Source organism: Nomia melanderi, chromosome 11 (genome assembly GCF_051020985.1).
Source record: "Nomia melanderi isolate GNS246 chromosome 11, iyNomMela1, whole genome shotgun sequence".
NCBI lineage: Eukaryota > Metazoa > Arthropoda > Insecta > Hymenoptera > Halictidae > Nomia > Nomia melanderi.
Window position 1 is genome coordinate 1,401,408 of NC_135009.1, and position 24,778 is coordinate 1,426,185.

At 31.0% G+C, this 24,778-nt stretch overlaps 2 protein-coding genes across 5 annotated transcripts in view; both read right to left on the reverse strand.

Moving 5' to 3' along the window:
• Window positions 1–20,567, reverse strand: part of LOC116435251 (uncharacterized) — a 31,369-nt gene extending 10,802 nt beyond the window's left edge. Inside the window, exons 1-2 of one of the 2 annotated variants that reach the window (XM_076372120.1) lie at window positions 20,447–20,567; window positions 10–181 (exon numbers count right to left, since the gene is read on the reverse strand). The gene's annotated coding sequence lies outside the window, so the exon portion shown is untranslated. The remainder of the gene's footprint in view (window positions 1–9; window positions 182–20,446) is intronic. The other variant, XM_076372121.1, reaches the window with a different exon arrangement.
• Window positions 1–24,778, reverse strand: part of Frl (formin-like protein) — a 143,179-nt gene that overhangs the window by 45,609 nt on the left and 72,792 nt on the right. For all 3 annotated transcript variants that reach the window (XM_031994681.2, XM_031994679.2, XM_076372100.1), the window contains exon 2: window positions 20,728–20,811. In XM_031994681.2, the coding sequence (XP_031850541.1) occupies window positions 20,728–20,811 (84 nt within the window). The remainder of the gene's footprint in view (window positions 1–20,727; window positions 20,812–24,778) is intronic.

A 24,778-nucleotide genomic window follows, 5' to 3' on the forward strand; every position in this document is an offset into this window, starting at 1 on the left:
AATATTTACCATGCCTGGTCAAATGACTGCGACCGGTTCTAAGATGTAATTTAGCCTCTTGCGTTGGAAAGATGTTCTACGCACGTCGAAACGTTTTTGTTCCCAAATTGCTAATAACGTTTTATACACATCGATAATCTTCTTGCATCACACACACCAGATTCTTTTGAAATATATCGTTCTATATAAAATGATTAATAAACAAAATTATTGTACATATCTGGGTGAAATAGGTAAGTACAACATTTTTCGCGCAAAATTTTGCCAAACCTCTGAATTGATTTTCAGCGCGAAAGGTTAAAGTTCTGCATGTTCTCTAGTTCATTTAACGTTATGTTAATTCCTATACTGTCCGTTTAACCTCTGAGGTACTATACGCAACTATAGTGACTTCCGCTGATGTCATCTTTTTGAACCATGCGCCCAATAAAGACTTTTGCGGATGTCATCTTTTTGAACGATATGTCACTATAATTGTATCGTGTGTTCAAAAAGTGATATAAGACGAAAAGTACGGTGCGAGTGTTAAAATTGTGACGCCGGACTATCCACCGTATCGTGCTTTCAAATATACTACATTATGTACTACATAAATTGTACTATGATGAATTATGGAAGCATACGTGTGCATGTTACCTTGTTATGTTTTAAAAAAAGAAAAAATTACAATTTATTCATCTAAAATTATATTCTAATGTACTGCGTAGTGAAAAGTATTATCACATACAAATTGCAGTGTAAGATTAATTAGACGTTCAATTTTTGTCTTTTTTTATTAAGAAAAATTTATTGTTCGATTTGCTTAGTACCTTTATTTCATGACCAGTCTTTTTAGTGGTTACGCTAAGAATAGGTATACAGTAGAGCCCTGGACGTCTTAATTCGTTCCGGAGTAGGCGATGTAAGTCGAAAAAGACGTAAGTCGGGATACACAGAGTAGACATGTATGTACATAGGTATTTACACATGCAAGTATGCGGACATATATATTTATACGTGCACTTATCAGATTTGGAGATACATTTTCTTTCAAATGTATAAAAATGCTAGAACAGATGTAAATGTAAACACGTTGAATGCCGCACGGTTTCGTAGAGCAAAATATACAAAATGGAAGAAACATAATATTAAATCATTTAATCGCATTGCATTACTATTATTGCGCGTTCATCTAGCTGAATGTTACCGCATTAGGTAAGATTATTTATAACATATTTCATTGAATGAACCATAGTAATTCGATTTAGTTGGAGGTCACCGGTGACCCCCATAGCATTCAACGTGTGAAGAAGTATTTATGAAAAACCGAAGAGATCACGACATTCACGAATAATATTGGAACGTAATGGATGGCTTCCTTTTGTTGTCATTAAAATACGTTCTTTATATGTGAGAAACACCCTCACAGTTGTTTTTGACAAAACGTGAAAGCGAGAAATATTGATTAAAAACAATGGACTACCGCCGTTATGTAGAAACGATGTAACTCGGGAGGACATAACTAGAATCCCCACTGTGTATCTGAATAAAGTGCCGGTACGTTTAGCGTTAAGTATTGGCAATATTTTGCATCTGAAAATATTTATAAATCTTGCAGCAAGCAAAGACTTCTTAACAGTGTATTTTTCACGTCTTCAAAATGATCAACAATTCTTTCAGCTGACTGTTTATGTACAAAAGCTATTAGTTTAGAAAATTGTAATGTTAAGTAAATCATTGCACTTAAACTGAGGAACTGTGTTTAAAATTTATCTTTTAAGAAGATACTGCGCTGCACTATTAGTAATATTTTGCAATACTGAAATGAAAATATCTCTTAGATTAAAATATTTTGTCGTCATCACAATACATACTAGACTCTCCAAGTTTAATCGTGTTTTTAATAGTACTAAAAAGGTAAAAATGAGCTTAGGATTAAAAAAGGAAACAAAGTAAACTATACATAGTGGCTCTAGATTAGATGTCACAACCACCACAGCGTGATTTTACATCTTCAATTTAATGGAGAAGGATGTAAGAAAGAGATGGCAAAATTCACTCTGACCTTGAAAAACAGAGTTAACATCAGAGGTTATTATGTAAGTATATTGGTTCTGAGTTGTATCGGTTCCGGTTCTGGTTCTAATTACAGGCACGATCAGTGGCGGCTCGCGTATAGGCACTGTAGAACTGCATCATCCCCAATTTCCACTTGATATTATCGATAACATTTAATATAATGCGTCCTTTTTTCTTTAATTCTTCCTTTATACTTGTATAATATATACTCCTGAAGCTTAACGTCAGTAGTCATCCCTCAGTTTATGAAAAAAATACAAACATTTTAAAATAATGCCTAAAATTTTTCTGGAGCAGCATCCCCACTAATTTCAGCTACGAGCCGCCACTGGGCACGATATTACATCGGATCCATACCGGTTTCTTTCAAAAGTACGGAACCGAAATATAACAGTTACAGAACCGATATAGAACCAATATAACATTGGTTCTGTTAACTATAGAATTTAATTTGAGAAATCTCTAATAATGTTCGCAATAAAATCAAATAATGAAGTGTATACGTCTAGCGTGGGCCCAATGGCCCTATTATTCTCATTAAAATGAGTCCAAACATGACGTAAATCGGTCTAGTTTTAACGATTTGAGGCAAATGAACCTTTAATTTCTTTAATTACATTAAATCGGTAAAGCTACTCGATTTCCATCGTGTTTGGACTCATTTTAATCGCAAGAATCTCAGAAATTATACTACATTTAAGAAGGTGAAGTTAAAATTGCTGAAATTGAAATTTTCTTCGTTGTGTGTTTAATGCATTGTTGAAAACAAAGCTTCGTACGAACAAATTTTATTCTACATTTTCGAGTCAGTTTTTTACGTACAGTCTTCTCCTACTCGTTCGTATCACCAGGCACGGGACATCCTATATAACAGTTTCAAGCAGTTATTTTTCGAACTTTTTCAATCCCCGATTAAAAATTTATATCGCTGCATCGTAATCTGCTCGCCGCGGAGATAGATACTATACGTCTCCCACGTTAGTTCTATCGGCTGTAGGGTTAAAAGTGGAGGGGGGTAGGGGCTTTCGACGTATGGCCATTATTGGCGCATACTGAAGCCGAAGCGTCGTGAGGAGAAGAGTCCCCTTGCCCCTCTGAACTTTGAAACCTATAGCCAATGGAATTAACACGGGAGGCGTATCGTACATAGTTTGAAAGGAATGATGTGTCGAAAAAAATAGTTTGCTTGCAATTTGCTGTTCAAATTCGCTCGAGAGAATAAAAGACCACGATATCCGGTGTCTTTTTTGTTCTACGATGGGTCATCGGACTTGATATCATATGACTTTCTTTCTCTGGAACAATGTGAACTACATTGTTTATCAATTGAATTGTTCATTCAGATTCGTGAACAAATTACGTTACATTTGTCGTTTTGCACCGTAACAGAACGCAGCCATTGCACTCGCTACCCCAACTAATCGATACTCGTATACCGGAAAAGGACACTGGGTAATGCGCTTCTTTACTCTCCTACGCAAACTTCAACAGAAATTTGCAAGCAAACGAACCATTTTCCACCTATGTTCCTTTCAGACTATTCGCTTCTGCGACAAGTAAAATATGATGCAGCGATAAAGAAGTTTCATCTTTTCTCAAGACCAAAGTTTTGCAAACCTTTTTTTTTTACACCAGTTTCTATCAAATCGAAAATAATAATCACGACCTGGCAGTAGTAACATTTAATTTAAAGCCACCTTGTACATCGGTTTCTGAATTTTAAAATGAATAAAAACGATACTAACAGTGAATATATAGTGTAGACCAGGCGAATCGGTTCATTTTCCGTTTGACATTAATCTCTTCAGACTCGGGGCATATTATAATGTATACTTTTTTTCAATATCGGACAAAATATTAAAACTGTGGCGAGCAACTATATGTACATTTTTGTTTCTAGCTTACTTCTATCAGAAAGGTAGTATTCTATCACTATTTTATTCGAAATAATGTCGTTACCGATGGTACATTAAATGACAGTGCATTGTTATTAGATAAGTGAACATAATTCTGTATAAAATTTAGATCTGAAGGGGTTAAAGAAATGAAAATACTGGAACGTTAACCCTCCGTCGGCAATACGGTTTTTCATCAACGTGGTCGGCAATATGGACCTTCTATGGTTAGGCTTGATTTTTGATTGTGAGATCTATAAAAATCTAAGAAAATTCTGAGATACTTATAATCCCGAATTTAATACACAAATGACATTTTAGCCAAATCTTCGTATCATTTCTCAATAAAATTTAAAAATCGCGATGAAGTAGTGAAGAAATGAGGTTTTCGTTAGCCTATTAGTGGTCTATATTGCCGGCGGAGGGTTAATGATAAGAAATGAAAGAGAATTTTTCAGATATTCCTTTTTAGCAAATAAGAAACAAGAAATGAGAAATATAATTTGCAACACAACAAATAACTGGATTCTTGTTTCAATCTGATCCATCGTGCGATTTGATTCACCTTGATTTATCCTACTTCTATAATACATTGTATATACAATACTACAAATTATATTTTATAAATATAACACAAATGTAATTTTAATAAAAAAAAAGTACACAGTAAACCTATGTCTATATTCTCTAACAAATACAACATTATTTACTATCCACTAAATAAGTGTTCATTATCAATTTATTAATTCGAACGTCTGCAACGTCAAATGGTTACATGGAGTTTTCTTCTCGATAGTTCCCGCGTTTTCCAATTATTCACATTTACTTTTGTCCCCTTCGATAATTTATAGAATTTATTTTCTTTTAAATTCAGTAAAATTTTATTTTATCGTACTAAAGGTGTTTCTCTTTACGATCAAAGTACTTACTATTGTTACATGTAAAAAGAAAGCGAAAATAAAATTCTGGTGAAACGTTATTGCAATAAACGTCCTATGAAAGTTACGAAGATTGTATTTCGATACATGAATGACTTTATATATAACTAAATTTACATATCTTAGACAGTTTATCTAATTTATGTAAATAATTGTTTGGTACATTATCCAGTTAATGTACGAAATTAACTTGACAGTTTACCTGAAGTGATCTGTTATTCAATAGAGTGTCTGATTATTTTGTAGATTAACGAAATTTAATACACCAAATGTAATGCATATAGATAAACTGTGTTTCAACAAGTTTCTGTTTACACAGTCTACAAGTGAATGGTATAAAGTGAAACCAAATCAAACTACTAATAAAATGTCCGCTTGCTCTAATTGCGCTTTCTATATATTTATAGTATCAGTAAATATGCTAAATACAAGGAAATAAACATTTCAATAAAATTGGTGAAATTTCTTTTCCTTATTACCCATCGAAACGTATACTAGATTAGTTAAACGTAAATTTGCATAAATTTAGTGGTGTACACTTCCATAGTTATCTGCAGTTCAAACATAAATATTATTTTCATATCACAAAGTGCTTGAAAATTTATCAAACATGTGTATTGTCCGATTTGACAGGGTTTTTTGAGACTACGGAAGTTTACATAAATTTACAATTTTATAGCCCACTAAGAAAATTAGAATTAATCCCTTCCATCCATTATAGTTTATTAAAAGAAAAGAAACACCATTTTACTGTAACCCTGCCTTTACTTTTGATAGTGAACATTTGTAACAGAAAAATGATAACACATGTTGACTGCATAAAGATTAGATATTCATATTCAATAAATTGGGTTTCAAACTGAGAACCTTTATGTAAGTTACAAATTTTGACACTTTGATTTACAGAAATTCGAGTTAGACAAAAGTTTGATCCTTTCACTAGGTGTCTTATTAAAACTAAATTAAAAGAAAAAATTCATTAAATTATATTAACCTTTTACACTCGAAATATTTCACTCTGACGCAAACAACTTTGGTGTTCTACTCGAATCAGCAATATTTCGTTTCAATTAAGTAAGTGTGAAATAAATTATGTCATATTTGATTTCATTTTAATTAGAAAATTCTCCCAAGATGTTAGTGAAAGTTTCATTGCAAAATAATTGAGAATAATAAGTTTTCAGTGTTTGATTAATAATGTAAACTAAGATGCAACGATAAGCAGGCTTTTCGGAAATATCACACACTCGATGATTACAAATAACTTGAAGACTATATTAATCATAGGTTCATACTATAATTAATAAAGTTATATTAAGAAAGCACCATTTTTAAATTTGAAATATAATTTTTGCGTTCAAATGTTGGTATATACCATAATTTACGCAGGCAACAAATTCAGAAAAAGTTCAACATGGTGGTAAATGGATTAAAAAACAATTTCGAGTGCAAGAAATTAAATCTTTTATAATACCAACCCGTAGAATATCGGGATCAATAAAATACGTAGTCTATTTACAAGGAAACAGGTTGAAATTTATACTTCCATATCAATAAGTTCAGTAAATAAAAAAAATAAGAAAACCGCATTTTACTAAATCTTGAATTTCATAATTTTTGAAAATTTTTGTATACCTATTAAAGTTGGACAAAATGTAATCTGATAAGACATTCCTGAAAATGATTGAAACGGAACAGTTGATATTAAATATAAATTACCTTTAGAATCTTCAATTACTAAACTATGATTGAAATTCGGATGATTGGAGTGAATTTTAATTCATAATTATAGGATACAACTTACAATCGAATCAACAGTTGTACTTTAATCTTTAATCTTACTACGCAATTGCATTACATTTTGCTCAACTCTGATATCTGGTAAATGCATAAATACATCAAGTTTCGCGTTTTACTGATTACGTTGTACTTAGTCCCATCACTAGTCAGAAGCTTTAAGAGGGTTAGAGATACACACACAGTCGACGCTTTTCTAAATCCATTCGTAAAACATACGACCCAATACGCAGGATGCATTAAAAAAGCATCGGGTATGGTCTCATTCACATGGACGCGATACTCCGACTGTTCTTACTGTGAGATCACACGCTTTTCGTTTACATGTGCGTCGATATTATCGACAGAGCTAAGTTCAGTATATATGTACTAATGAATATCAATCAACTCAATGTTTTAGATTCGTTGGTACCATTCGTGATTTATTTGAAACGGCTTGAGTTCACTGTTAACCTATTTACATAATATAATAAATAACAAATACACAAAATATTCCATTACTGTTGAGCTTCTTTCTTTTATTACATTTGAATGATTGAAGTGTAGAAATAAATCAACAACAACAACAACAACAACAACAACAACAACAACAATTAAAAAAGTAGTATGATAACATGGTAATGAGTAAGTAGGTAATTGCTGCTTAAACGTTTAAATCATATGATTACATCAATTTGAAAAACTGAATAGGTATATACTGTAAAATTTAGGTATAAAAATAAGAATAACAATAAGAGAATATTACTTTGTAATAGCAAGCGAGAAAACTTATTTAAATGGCAGGTATAATGAAGAAAAAAATTAAAATTCTAGTGAATACAAAATTCACAACGTTCGTTATCAATACGAAGTGATGCATAGATTTACATTGGAGGTTATCAATGTACCACACAGTTAAATATTTCATAGCAAAATTATTTAGAAGCGCTAAAAACAAAACATAAAAGCTACATTAATAGTATATTTATTTAAACAAAAATAGTACAGATTCATTTCAATTATTCGAAGATTGTTATTATAGAAAAAAATAAAGAAACAAAATGTTATAGGGTAATTTCACTTTATATTATAAGTGGGTGCAGCAAATCAATAAGAATAATTATTTGAAATGTTTAATAGGGTATTTTATTTCACAAATATTGCAAAAATGACTAAGTAATTATTAATATCAATAATTTCATGTTCAATATTTTTGTATATGTTTGACCTTTTGAAAAACAGCGTGCTTCAAGTTGCCTAGCTACGTAAGTATTTACTTAGATAGTAACATACGATGTATACAATCATGCAGATAACAGCTGTCCACGGTGACCTCGCTGTAACAATTTTGTGCAATTATATTTAAACCTGCAATTCAAATAAATATTTCAAGTCATTATTGCAGAGAGTTCTGTACACAAAATATATCTTCAAAGACACAAATGAAGGATTTTTGAATGATTCCTTTTGACAAGCTGACATTATTCGATTATGCTAAATCATCTATGTGAACGTTTCACGTGTAATCATCCCGCGAGAAAGGCTTGAAACATTCTTATTTCTGTTACTGAAAAATTTCTGTATGCATTTTCAAATCTTTTAAATCATTACATAATGACATGTTATTAGGCTTAAATGAATGAAAATTTGATAGATTATAATTCAGTAAACAGGATAAATAAAGTAATACGTTTCAATTATACTATGACAGCTTTTGTGGCGTTGTTAAACAAATTTTCGTTCTTATAAACTAATGAACATTAATCCTTTGCACTCAAAAGTTTTTCACTAGAAATATACGTTTTCTAATAAGATATGGACAACATTCCTGAAAACTAATTTACTAAAAAGCCACACATAAATGGAGGAACGAAGCTATTTTATTTCAATATTTCACATATCGATATATTATGCAAAGTTTAATATATTAAATACCAAACTTTATAATTTTCCTGCATTAAATCATGTGCCGACTGAGCGTTGTCGCTCGACTACAAAGGATTAAATTCGTTCATCGTACTGCTGGAAAAGTACTGGACTGTTTAGCTGTACAGTCATACTTTCTGAGGATGCAAAATAGAAGTTAAGATGCATTATCAGTCATTTTCATGTAATTTTGATTTTCGTTAATTTGTCGTTGTATCACTATAAAAATCACATCACACTTGTATTACTTTATTTGAAAGTCTCAAGCTGAAATGAAATTATCTGAATAAAAGGGGACAAAACTTTATCAAATATTTATCATTTAAATTGATTTATGTCATTTGCCCATAGAGAGTGATTTATATAATAATTTGAATATTTGTGATATTATCAACTAGTTTGGCAAAGAAAAATCTAGGAAAATAAATATTTATTATAATATTTAAGTTACACGTATAATAAGTTACTTTTGTTTTTTGTTTATATAGTTCGTTTTTTGTTCATATAGGTTATTTGAATTTTGTACAAATTTTATATTTTTATTTGTTTAATGATAATACATTGACTTTTTCTAGTTTTGAAGCTTTTGTAAAACTTCACTAACTACTTCGCTCCCGCTTTCCCTACCGTGTATTTTCTGATGAAAAGGGGAGCATTATTATTAGTAGCCTACGGGTGCCAAATATTTTCAGACGGCCCTGAATGTGCATCTTGAACACGCTTCAGTTATTATTGAAACTTTACTATTGTTAGTTTTAACGTTTTCGACGTTTAAAGGAACGTATTCTTTTATTTCGTCTGTATTTTCCAAACGAACAATTAGCACTTGAATGACGCCTACGCATATCATCAAAAAACATGTTGCCGTTTTAATCTTTACGAATTCATCAATTAAATGCACATACATTGTAAATACTTATACATTCTTGTTGAAAATGTTGTGCTTGTAATTTGCAAAATTGATTACATAAAAATGACTTGTATTTACCAACATACTACAGAATTGTAGAGTAAAAAGTTATTACGTTGCAGTAAAATTATAACATTTGATAATCGATATCTATTACATATTCTACTAAAATATGTAGTACTGTTCTTTAATTTACGCACAATTCCTTTTTATGTTAATTACAAAACAATGCCATCAGTATTTCATCACAGAATAATAAATATTTATATAAACAATTTCCGAATGCGAATTTAAGAAGTTCTCAGAGAATAATAATTACTGGGAAATAGAATATATTTATAATTAATTGATATACGTGCAAATTTGCTGAGATTAATTGCACGAAGCATTAGATATTTAACTTAATCAGTTAACTGTGTTCCGGGAGTATACGCGTCATCTTAAAGCTTGAAACGATACTACTATACTTCTTTCAACGATAGATTCCTTATTTCTTCAGACAAACACATAATTCTTCTCTATTTTGCTTTGATTTTTCATAAAAAATATACCCTAGGTGCATTCGTCCTGCGTTTGACGATTACACACTTCATTTTTTCATTTTATTGCGCGCCAGACGAGAGATTTTTCAAACTAAATTAAACAGTTAACAGGTTAAATGGAATATACGTTAAAAAATAAAACGCTTAATTCAATTCACTGTCTTTTTATTTACATTTTCCGGGAATTTTTTGTACGTCCCACGTATGTAAGGATCACGCAAAGTGTTGAATTCGTGTAAACAGGCCCACATGTGTGCATCTGTGCATCCACGCCCGTGTCATAGGGATACTACATGTTTTTTGCGACCTGTGTTCTTGTATCGTATTATAACACGGCTTGCATTACATCCGTGTCGAGTGGAGCTGGATTCTCACTACCCGGTAACATAGCCAGTTGTTAGACGCCGACAATCTTTAAGCGGTTAATACACGCAGGAAGAAAGTGTCTTTCTTAGAATAAGGGTCCTTCTAATCGTTTGCCGTTATTTTTTACGCAGCAGTTATTTTCAATACCTATTTTCAAGTATCTCGGGCTATTCAGATTTTAATTTCGATGATACCAAGTATTTTCTTAACACTTAACCGGCCGGTAGTTGAATGAATTTCGTTAATGACCGGCAATATTTTGTAAACTTCTAGAAAGAAGAGATGAACTATGAATTCTCCTATAACTTACGTGTTTATTAATGTGTTTCTTATGATATTTAATATGAGTCGCTACTGTCTAATATATAAAATTATTAAAAAATTGATAATTGCTATGCTTAATAACCTAGAAATGATTTAAATTTACAACAAAGTCAAAACAGGTATTACCTAATATCCGCGTGGTCGTTTACGTAAGCTTTTTAAAAGGGTACTATTACCCGACCAGCCGGTTAAGTGTTGAATGAACTTTATTTAATTGTCATAATTGGATGATTATTTGATAAATATTTTGAAACCGATAAATTTTATTTTAACCAATACAAGGAAACACAAACACGGTATTAAATAACAATATGTTATCGGTTATAAAAACAAATGAATGTTTTGAAGTTTCGCGCGTTTCGAATGTTTTTAACAATTTTCGTCTGTTAGTCACATTTTTCTCAAAATAATTTTTAGTAAATTATGAATATTTCACTCGGAAGTGTTTTCGCTGCATATAATCATAATTCTCTAATGAAATACTGATGAAACTTTTGATGGTATTAAACGGTATATTTCATATCTAATTGCGTTACATAAAATGTCATGTTGAATAAATATAATAATAATAATTTTATAATTTTTCTGTGTCAAATCAAATGGCGACTGTGAGTCGCCTCTCGGGTGTAAAGCGTTAAAACTGATAAGTTAAATACGTTAATATTTTATAATTTGAAGATGCAGCGCGAATGGTTTACGAAATTGAAGATAAAGGCGTTGCTTCAATTCGTATATATATATTATATAAAAGAAACGCACAAACTTATGATTGCCTCTGATAATATTTTTGTGATACCAATAATTGCAAAATAGGAAAATTAAGAATAGCTATTAGGTTGGTAAGAAATTGTCGGTTTTTGAATTTTCGAACTTGGCGATTGCTTTTAGCATAACAATTCACTTCATCCTGTTGCTTTCGTTTTTACTGTTAATTTAAACTCACTTCTACGTTGTTGACTTAAAAATGGATAGGAGGCTAATTCATACAATATTCCTGTATGAGTATAAACTGAGTCATAAAGCTGCGGAAGCGACTCGTAATATCAACGATGCATTTAGAGAAGATACTGTGAATGAACGCTCTGTGCACCGTTGGTTCAAAAAATTTCAATTAATCCCTGGCCCTATGATTCCTTTCTCAATTCTGACCAATACAACTACTTTGCCATTAATAATTTACTGGAGAAAGAGAAAAATTCTAGGTATATTCTGTCTGTATTGCTTTCAATTATAATCATTGATTACAGAAGAATAACGTTTGATTTGAATTCGAATGGATTGAGTAATATTTATGTTCATTAAATCTTGTTGAAAATCTTTACTATGAGTCAAACACGTTACTATAAGGCAAGGGGTTAAGTCTGGCATAGGTCAATCGGAAAGACCCAATTCTTCTACATACACGATGCTCGACCACACGTCGCAGAATCAACGCTACAAAAGTTGAACGAATTGGGTTATGAAACACTGCCTCATCCAGCATATTTTCCGGATCTGTCGCCAACTGATTACCACATGTTTAAACATCTCGACCACTACTTGCAAGGGGAGATGTTTAATCAATTCTAGAACATCAGAATTTTACTTCACTGGAATAAAAAAACTGATTGTCTCTTGGCAAAAATATGTAAATGCAAATTTGAGATATATGAATTTAACACGTTCCGCGCCATGTGTACCATTTGTGGATACGCGCAATTTTTCTAAGGAAACATTTCTTGTGAGACATGTGTCAAAGAATAGCAGTACAGGTCGCTAAGCAGCGAAAACGTAAAAAAATAATATCAAAATATATATGAAAGTCACCAAAAACGTGAATGTAACATAATATTTCATAGAAAAAAATCAGTGCTCTTTATAAGCAAGTTATAACCGAAATTTCCGGTGGCACGGAATGTGTTGAAGATAAAGTTTAAAAATCGACATTAGTACTTACCAACCTAATATTTGGACTGGTATGATAGTTCCAGTACTAAGTGCAGAGAGCGAATTCGTTTTGTCAGAAGTTTTGTCAAGCGGTAAATCGCGAAACGAGATAAGATACCGAACAAGATGATCGATGCGCCAATGAGTCAGAAATCTTTAGGAACAGTTACCGATTGATCCTGAGGAATGCGTTCCAGGGAGTGACTAGAATTGTGCATGGAGAAAGTGTTGCACCGAGTGAAAGAGGACGATGCGGAGAAGGGGCGAATAAATGAGGACGATAAGGGAATTCGTTCATGCGATGCTAATCCGCGTGCAGCCTGTTCCGCTGGAACACGATAACAACGCGTTTCTATGAAGTAGAAAGACTCTTATCGGCCGTGACTTCTTCTGGAAAATATTTCGAAACAATTTCCTGTGTGAAATATTTAGCGAGCTACAAGCAAATTTTCACATTACATAGTTGAATTCGTATCTTTCGTTGATACCTGTTCGTAAATTGATCGTTTTGAATAATTTAGACGGAGATATTGTTTAATTGTGTTAACTATTTAAATAACACGCAGTTCATGCCAACTTAATACACTGTAAAGTGTTGAAGTTTATATTCCCTATACAAGGAAATTATGTGTCTTACTTGATATTGTGAATAACAATTGTGTAAGTTAATGGAATTACGAATTATAATTCTGTAGTTAATGAACGAATTATCCTATCTTATGATATCTTGTCTTATGATATCGTACGAAACTCATCGTGAACATTTCAAACAAAATTTAACAAATATAAAGTCATTAAGTTCTTTCGAGTTCAAATTAAATATTATTTATTTGTCATCAATTGTTTTGCACTAAAGTAAATGTAGAGGTAAACTAGGAATATAATTAAAAATAGCATTTATTTTTCTTTGTTAATTAATAAAAACTAAGAATATTTTTTTGTAAAATCAAACATTTAATTTTGAATAGATATCACTTATCAAAGAATAACTTTTTTCATTGATTGTAAGTCAAGCGATAGCTATATGTGCGAGAAATAAAATTTCACTATAACTTTTCATTTTAGATGATATCAAGGACAGATATTATTTCAACGACCGAACGAATAGCCTTTTGAAGAACTGTAAAAACTGTACTTGTAAATAAATCCAACTGTAGAAATTCATGAAGGATAATGAAAATATGGTGAAAACATATGGACAGTTTCAACTAAAAAAATTTATACTTTGTTTTACAGAAAATTATAAAGAATTCAAACTTTTTATGGAAAGAAATGAGACTGCCCACTTCTTTAAATGTGGAATCGTTTAAAAAATGTTAAAAGCATCTCGAATAGATTTAGATAGTACCGAGAAATAAACGAAACACAGAGTAATTATTAATTACTTGGCTGTATAAAATTTACAAGAACTACTAGAATTTATGTATAAATATCATATTAACCCCTTGCTATGTAATTCTCTTCGCGACCAAGCTGCATTAGCTAATTTCACTATTAATGATTTGCAAGAAATGCGAAAATATATTTTATTTATAGTAAGTACATGTAAACTTTGAAGGTGAAATGTTGAAAATAGCAGAATAGTCTTGTTTCGGTTCATCTGGTACGAGGAACATTGATTTTCGTGAAATTAATTTGGAAATCTTCACCACGAGTGTCACTCGATATTCTAGGTTAAGGTGTTAAGTTTATTTAAACATAACAAAAGAAGAAATTTTTGGAAAAGGCAAAAGAAACTTAACTTTATCTGGAGATATGTACTAGAATAAACGAGAATTCACTCTTTTCTTTAGAGTAACGATACTACTTGCATGGAAAATGAGAAAAGGCACAAAAATATGAATCGTTTCAAATACATATAAGCAATCTATGAGAATTTATTAATAATAGATTTGTGAAAAAAATATTAAAACAAAATGATCTGTAATAATAATGACAGAGCACCTTCATTGTTTCGAAAAAGATTTTCTGTGAAAATAATAATTGAACCTCCTGTGAAACATTTTCTCGTCAAACACAGCGGTAAAATTATTATGCTTGCCGGGAGAAAATACGATCAAGCAATGAAGACGACAAGAATAGCTCAGAAAAGGTAATGGTGCTTGAACGCTTTCCACTAGCAAGAGCAAGATGAACGCTCCGAAATTTTATTTTTTATATAGTGAAATTTTAAACTTGCCTCTTCCTAAGCAAAATTTTCGGAATTTGCAGACACAGTATCTTAAAAACCAGTCGTCTAATTTAATTGATGACTTTCTAGATACATATATTCTATAGACCTTACATTGTCGGTGTAAATATACCTACGTCAAAATGAAGAAATTTGAGTTCCGAGATTTAAAAAATAAGTACTTTTTCTTTTAACCGGTTAACTGTGGAATTTACTTTCAAAACTCTCTCAATTTTGTGCGTAATAAAATCAAACAATAAAGTGTATACTCGTCAAATGCAGGACAAATGAATCTATAATACGTTCTAACGAAAAACTAGAGCGAAACGAACGAGAATGATATGTTTATCTAAAAAAATAAATGATTCATCATTGAAAGAATTAGTATCATTTCAAGCTTTAAGATAACGTATATACTCGTCAAACGCAGTTAATTGGTTAAAATATAGAATCTTTTTTAAGACTTCGCTGCATTTTATTTTATATTCTGGTTTTCAGCTCATAATTATATATACCAACATTAAAGACCTGTTTAATCTTCTGACATAACAATTTTCTTCCACTTGATATAAATTCTACAGACATTTTTCGATTACATACAAAAGTAATGGCAACTTTTCCTAACACGTAGGAAATACTATAAAACATGTAATACGCGTATTTTACATCATACAAAACAGACACTCATTTATATTATTAACATTTAAAAATATTAGATTACATTGCAAGTTAAAAATTCTTACCAATAAGCGAATAAAAATAATTACATGTTTGTTCGTCTCGTACAGCAATTATGGAGTTTACGGTTCGAGATGATCTAGGTACCAACAAGTTCCTTTATGGATCTTCTTGAATCTAGATCCAGGCATTTTTTAAATAATTTTACAATTACATTTTTCCGTTGGATTAAGTTTTGTTCTACATTTGTTACTTATTTTTAGTTTATAGTAACTGAGGTGGCAAATTCATTACTTCATAGCGTTATACAATATATGAGTTTTATTTTAAATTTTTATGTATGTCGCACCAAGAAAAAGGGATTACACGTTTATAAACAATAATGTATATCTATCTATTTATCACGTTGTACTTGCATATCATACACTTGCAAGATTTAACGCAAAAAAAAAATTAAACCGTAAGTTGAAATTTTCATCTGCTGTTTATCAATTTTTTTTATCGTGCATCTCCTAAGGTTTATTATTTCGGCGCTTCAAACGTCCGAGATAATCTAGAAAGCTAGGTTGTTTAATCTCCACGGATCTTGTTCCCTTCGATCCAGACGACTCGTTAAATCCATTTTATACTTTCTACGGTACCGGCGAAGCTTACGAGGGAAAAAAGAGTAATTTCCACTCGAGACGAATTCCACCCTAGCTGTTTAACTCTCGTCGGTTTAACGAGCCGAATGGTCCACCTAAACCGCAGAAACCTTTCATGAACTTTTTCGGGAAATCCTTTATACCTTTTTCCCTTTCACTGTTCCGGGATACAAAAGCAACTGAAGTGCAGGCAAAATTGTTCCGTTCTTTCATTAAAAAACACAACGAAAAGGCTTAAAAAACGATCTTACACGAATGAAGGAAGCTAACGTCTCAAGTTACAAAACAAATTACGTTCCTTTTAAACGTATTGGCAGTGATATACTTTCCTTTATAATATCATTACCATTAATTAGCTCATTATAGGTAATTAGGCAATAACAAATGGAAATGACTACGTGTATCCTTCAAATACAAGAATTCTATACAAATTTTGTATATTTTGTATTTGTTTTCGTGTGTACCAACTTATAAAACTACACGAGAAATTATCTTACTCTATATTAATCTTACTCATTTTACAAAAAATTTTCACTTCTTTTTTCACGATTATTGGAAAGGTATAAAAAATGTTTCCCCGGGAATTTATTTAAAAAATTGATTTAATCATGCGTACGATAAAATGTAAGTTACTTGAAATCTCCAAAAATGCATTTTTCCAGTGACTGACTTTTATTTCTATGTAGAGCAAAATAGGATAATACGGAACGGAATAGAATAGAATAGAACAGAATAAAATAACAAGAAGTGAAAACTTTCTGGAGAAATTAAAACTCAAACACTTGCACACGTTACCTACCGTTTTACGACTCCCTCTTTAATATCTATCGAAAGAATCAAACAAATTTCATCATAGACACAAGAATTTAAAAATCTATAATTGTACCAGTTTTATTATTCGAAGTATTACCAAGCATTTAATAGCAGGTTTCAGAGGTGGTAACGATTAACTTTATGTTCAATGGCAGATATATTGAATTCGAATGGTCCATCAATGTAAAATCAAATTTATTGTAATAAATAACTTTTTTGTCCACCGAAGGAAAACCTGCAACAAGTGACGTAGTTTTATGACACGCGTTAATGCATCCTCCATAATCCACGCCCTTCGTGGATCAGAAGAGGTATCTCCTTCGATAACACTTTCGCTCGACCTCGATTAAACTCGAGATTAAACTCACTTAAGCATACCTCCACAAACATAGTCGGAGCAGACAAATTACTAAATATGTCATGTCGATGATATTCGTCTCTATATATAAAGGGTTGTACCGCGAATTCTTATGCAAAATAAAGCACTCTGACTGTAATTCATAAATACGGGAATTTAAACAGACGTTTAATTGTTCTGTTAATGATTTTAATAAATTAAAATTGTGCTAAGCACTATATTTAATTTAATTATATTTGGTATTTTATTGAACCTCTCTTACTTGTATCTCATATAAATGTGTGCAAATCTGCAATCCAACAATAAAAAATGCAATAAAAAGTGCCTCTGTCTTTAGAAAAAATATATGGAAATAGGAAAGATTACTCCTGAGGCAATTTTATCTTGGCTTTATGGTATATTAAAAAAACAACAGAACTATTTAAAACGAAATTCGTAGTACAGAAAAAATACTTGTACGCGTGCGTCTTTTGTCGTAACAAAACAAAACGTCGAATGGATACTTTTTGTTCGATAGAAATGATTACAATGTCTACATAATAGTACTTTCTCAGTTACCTAATATTAAAGAAAGAAATATTTCACTTAAACAATCGAAATCAGCTTTTTATAAGTTCCATAGATCGAATGGAAAAGTGGTAAACTGTTCCCTCAATTAGTTATTAATCTTAATATATTAATTATACGTATAAACCTCTCTCAATTAATTGTTTAAAATTAATAACTTAGGTTTAAGTTAAAGGGACAGTTATATTCAGACACCGGGTATGAAATAGGGGTCGTGGACCCGCATTCATTGGTCGGTGCGGGATTAAATGGATACAAGGCGGGCGAAGATCTCATTGTCAGAATACGCCGATTAACAATACGTTCGTCAAGTTAAAGGACGATTACGTCATTCTCATAATTCATAGCAATGGCAACATTGCATTAATTTTGCGAAGAACATTCACGAACACCATCTTATTTAACTAAACGTACCATCTTTATTCACAATGTCTTCAAATTCAGAATAATTCTTGTATAATTATTATTTTGGTTTAGATAGATCGAATTTTTATTCAAACAGTTACGATTTGCTTCAAGAATACTTAAAATCTGTAGTTTACTGAATAACATGTGACAAAAGAAAATTTACAACGAAGTAATGTTACTTCTGCCGTCAAAGTTACATTTAAAATGTATGGTACTAATGCGAGAGTGAGACTATAGAAAAGGCGAAATAAAGAACTGAGCTAACAACATTCGCAGGCGAAATAAAAACATGCAAGTAATTTAAGTAATAACTATGTTAGAAATTTGATTTATGAATTTGTTCAATGCGAGTCCATGTTCAGTTTTAATTTGGTTTGCTGGTGTGTTATGTTTTTATTATATGGCGATACGACCTGATATTATGTTAACCATTGCTGTTTGTATTTTTTAAATAAATTATGTTCACGTATATTCCCCGATTAAACAATCCGGTAAACCATGATAAGATCGTTGTCGGTATGTAAATAGGAGAAAGATTGGATTATACGAAAACTTTTATTCTACAATAGTTCGAATGTCGTATTTCGCTTGAAAAAAGGTTCAAAAGTAAAATGAAAAATACGATAAGAATAGTAGTTTATGTATTAATAGTAATTATCTAAAAATAAATTTATTTGTAACATTTCAATAGGCTGAAGCTATTTTATTTATAACAGTAGACGGTTAACGAAATACGAATTTTCAATCAATCAAGACATTTCATACAGTATTATACACGGAATACAATTAATTGTATTTTGTAAGTTCGTTAAAATTATTTATCTCTTAGCATTTCTACAATATTTATAACTCATTGAATAGAATTAGACGTAATAAAATTGACGTCTATTTGTCTTGTACATATTCGCAAAGACAGTATGAAAAGAATGCAAACAAAATTTAATATGTATTATTCAATAAGCATTAAATAAATTAACGAGAGTGTATTATTTTTTCACCAGAAACTTTATATCCTAAAATTTTGAAACAATTACCAAGAAAATAATTGAAGTATTACAATTCAAAAGACAGGCCACAAATGTAATTATTAACATTTAATATATTTGACCATCCAAACGCGACAAGCCATTGCCCTTGGGCGTGAACCTACGACAAAAAATCTTCCATCCGTTCTCCAAACACATCCGTAAAATCAGTAACGATATTTTGGTAGTTGACATATATTCGTTTTCGACTAACTTCCTTTTATGTCGATTACTTTTTTTATTTGCACATTATTTTTTACAATTGTAAACTATTAAAGGGCACGTAATATAAACACTATACAAAACACACTACACAGGTTGAAGGTATTAATTTCGGTTCTGCCTGAAATGCGTCGAAAGTTAGTTTTTCATTTTTTTAAGTATGCCGCAATATGCCAAAAAATCTAAAAAAAATTAAGACTGACTGTTATACTAATATGTCCACTACCGCAAAAATTCAAAACTTATCGCTCGAAAACTTCAATGCAACATCTACATTTTTCTACTTTTTTCGAGGTTTCCAGGATTTGAAACGGAAAGATGTCCAAAAATTCTTAGCCATACATTGCTATGCCAGAAGTGGCTTCGAATTTTTGCACAGTTCTTACGTGCCATTAAATAAGGAAACAGGATAAAAACGAATTTACCCTATAATTACCCTTCTGGTTGAGATACAGGGCTGAAAATTGGTGTACAACGTTTTCTAAGGGTAAACTACCGAAAGAAACTTTCATCAGAAAAATCGGTTTAAGAGCACGATTGGCTCCTTTATCCTCCTATACCCTTTCACAATTATAAATCGTAGTTATTATATTATTTATTACTGAATCTAAAAAAATCTTAATTTAACTAAAATTTATCTTAAACCCGAAAAGTGCATAACATTTGATACATAATGTTGAAAATATTTTTGTGTTTAATTTCTGTAATTTTTGTTCAATTTATCTAATGAAAACCATGTTGAATAAAATAAAATGTACCCGAAGAGCTAAGATTGTGCGGCAGTACTATATATAGACGATATAATGTCTATATAGCGATCTAATTGTTGATCATGATGATCCTGACAATATATTTTAAAACCATTAAAATTGGCAAAGAATCGTTAATTTATATAATTACCAATGCTTTGTTTCATCCATTAACCTTCTCCTAAGCATATGCACGAGTAGATAGTTAATCAAAAGATTATGATAATATCTCATTATTTTGTCGGTGCAAATTCTTACTGGTTCACCACTGCATCACGTGCTGTAATTTCGATATCTAAAGGATGTATAAACTGGGTGGTTACTCATTGGTAAGTTTATTATCCTTATCGATTACATTCAACGTATTTAACAGTCGCGAATAGCGTATAAATTAAAGATTAATTGACGTTCGGATATACTCGGCGTACTTACTTGATCACATATGATGTCCCACTTCTTTTCGTTGTCGTACTGTTTCAACAGTTTTGCCTTATCCGGCGGCAAATCCATTGAAGCCTGGAACATACAAAATAACCAAAATTTTATTTCAACGTCACTGCGTTTAACGTTGAGAACGGAAAACAATGACAAACAAAAGTATTCGAGCAAAAGGAAACTTATAAAGGAGATGGTTATAATCGGCAAATAAAACGGTTTTTTTCAATGAATTTTGTACGTGTTTTGAACTAACACTCACAATTAGAATATCGTATAAAATAATGAATTTAAATAGAAATTGGAAACATTAGTTAATTGAATAAATAGTTTCAGGTGTGTCAAACAAATTTATTTACCGAGACACTAACAGAAAAATTAATTATTTGGCCTCGTTTGTTATGTTTACTAAGTAATTTGGTAGCGGTGAATTACTCAATCCATTACAATGTTACGGAATTTTATTTAAATCAATTGGTATGTTACAAAGTAAACCTTTTTACAAAGTTATATTCATTGTGATATATATTTCAATTATATAGAATATTTATAACATGGATATTATAATAATACACAAAAAGTTCCATTCTGTACAATCCCTACTTAAATAAACGAAGTTTAATTTCATAAAAGCAATCGTTTTACTTGAAAATTCCTTCATTTAGACACCCTTCTCTTCCTATTAATTCAGATACACAACGAATTGAATTGAATTTTCAATTTAAGAGTAATTTATGCGAACTAATTAACTTTCATCTATCTTACAAGGTCGTAACATGATGATGGTGCTAATTATCTGAGTAACAGCAGAGACGTTACATTAAAGATACTTGTATCCATAACAAAAAACTATACGAATGTCCGACTAACACGACATCAACCACAATTCGTAGAAACAAATACCTCAATATGCCTGTTTAACCCCTTGTTTTATAATATCGTGTCAGCCATGTGCTAATATTTCCGAGATCAATACTAGGAACACGACTATTATTCATTTTCTAACAGTTAAAGTGCAATACCATTTCTCCGTCATCAATATTTAATATTCAGAGCAAATAGTAGCCATCCGAAGAAAGCAGACTTCCTTTTCCGCGTACCGAACTATTAATGATAAAATAGGTAGCGAGTACACTGCGAAGGAAATTGTAAAACGAGGTAAAGGGTTGACTAACTTTTTTCTAAATCAATTTCAATTCGATGTAATTTTAAATCGCAAAATATTAATGCAACAATTTTTCAAATAGCGCATAAGAGTTGACTGTGCAAGTGTACAATTAATTATATAGACGAAAAATGAGTTTAATCACATGTTTCCATTTCATTAAACATAATTATAAAGCTTTTTTATCTCTTTTATTTATATTTTTCGTTCGTTAAAAAGTATATATGTACATACATATTCTTCGTTGACAATGACAATAAAAGAGATGGGAAAGGTATTATCTTCAAAAATTATATGACAGTAATTCATTGATATATTTTCAGTCTTCAATATTTAAAATGTATGCAAGCTAAAACTTTGTTGTTTATTAGACATGCAATGATAATCAGGTATATTTAAAAGGACTATTTTTTATTCAAAAAGTCTCATATACATGATCATATACATTTTTATTATCATAAAAATTTTCTGATTATCTCGCCAGTTTATTTGTTCCTTAAATTAAACGATCAACAGAAGTATGTATAAAACAAAAGAAACACTATACAGGATATTCCAAAAATATATGTCACGACCACAATAGCGTAATTCTACACTCGTCATTTGATAGAAATGAATGTGAAAAAGAGCTAGCAAAATTCATCCTGACCTTGAAAAAAGATTGAAATTGTCTATTGCTGTATCGTGTTCTACTCATTGCGAAGACAAATAATCTGATGGAAACCATAGGTCGGAAATGAATAGTTTGCTTGGAAATTGCTGTTGAAATTCCTATGAAAGAATAAAGGATCACAATAGGCAGTGTCTTTCTCTGTTACACGAACATCGATTAATTGATGCCGCGAGTGCCATGACTGCGACCTGTTATGGTGCAAAATGACGAAATGTGATGCGATTTGAAACAGGGCGAAGTCCTATGGTGTTAAGCCAGGTGGCATATCGTATAATAGAAAAGGACACTGAATATTGCGATCCTTTACTCACCCATGGGAACTTCAACTTCAATTTCCAACCAAACTATTTATTTCCGACCAATGGTTTCTTTCAGATTATTTACCTCCGCAATAAATAGAACACGATGCAGCAATAGACAATTTCAACCCTTTTTTCAAGGTCAGGATGAATTTTGCTAGCACTTTCTTAGATAATTTTTCATCAAATGAAAGGTGTGAGACAAAGATGTTCAAGCTTTTAGCTTCCTCATTGGAAGAAGACAGGTTATGGGCCGTACATAAATTAATAGCACGTTTAACTTCTATTTGTAATATTGTTAATGGATGTTTTAGTTGCAATGTCATAGTTTGTAAGCTTATGACTTTTCGTTGCGCCGCGAGTTGGACAAACCTGGTATAGAATCACACTATGATGGTTCGAAACAGTTTGTACATTTATCAATCTTAGTTCAATATTATGAAAATTTTCTTTGACTTTGTACATTGAAAAAATTAATTAAACTAAAATTGGTATAATTCATACTAACCTCGACTATGGACGACAAAAATACAATGAATAATAACTACAGAATGTTAATAGTAAAAATTCTTGTTTAATATTGAACATGAAACTTAATGTTAAATTTAATAACGAAAAATATAAATGAAATGAAGGATATTCAAAAATTCCTTTGACAGAAACCGCCCAAAAACGAGAAATGAAAGTTATTTATGACGACATAACATTTGTCAATATTAAAGTAAGAAATTCATATTAACTTTAATTAAATCCTTCACATTCCTAGCTCGCATAAAATTTAATAAACATACCTGTACATAAGTTTTTGTTCCAAAAAAAGAATGCACTTCGGTTAGACTGCAACCGCACAAGAATCTTGCATATTTTTAATTAATAATTTGCCAGCTAAATAGCGGAGTTTGAAAACTAATAACGACCAAACTGAAATATAAAAGTTCATGCGATCAGCACATTGCAAATTGCATTTTATTATTCATTACGGACAAAGTTTTATAATGTGAGTTAATACGTGCGTTGATTCGATGTTGAAGATACATCGAGAATTTGTAATCTCAAACCAAATTAAACGTACGCTCGAAACGTTTAACGCATCGAAGACTAGGTAAATAATTAAATCTCTTTACCGAGAATCGCTTGCTAATTATTCAAACGCGCAACCCTTGAGATTTCCGAATATCCTTCCACGTTCGAGCTATTCTCGTTAGCGTAATGAAGTAATCGGTTCAGATCGGGGGGAGAAAGAACCCTGGAACGAGCATCTAAGGGCTGACTTTATTGAGAAACGTTCACTCTTACTGCTCTCGAGCGTTTTCATGCATGAAATGATTCACGGTTGCGTAACATGTTCACTATGTACTTATGTAGTAGTTAACAACTTTTGTCTAATATTAGTATTTAGATTTTTCAATATCAACGATTAGGCTTTTCAACGATATATTTTACAACATTAGTCTTTAAACGTTTACAACGACCAATTCTGCCATATTAATTTCTAGGTTTTTCAATTAACTATCTTTCAACAGTAATTTTTAGCTGTTTTTAATGAAAAACTTCTCAATATCAATTTCTTGGTTCCTTCTTACTATTAAATGTTAAGCTTTCATTTCTTTCAGTTTTTTTTTTAAATCTTTTTGCTTAAAAATTATATTGTATACCAAAGTATATTTCTGGACAGATTTAATTCAATTTAATTAATTATTATTGTAATTACAATAATTATTTATTGACTATTATTTATTATTTATTATTGATTATATATTATTTATTATTATTATTAATTTATTAACCGCCACATTACATATTGTAACTTATATTGTAACCGAACAAATAATTGGTTTTGAAATAAAGAGTAAACGAGTTAGACAATTAATTTTTCTGAGCGAAAGCAACAATAAAAAGAACACAAAAATT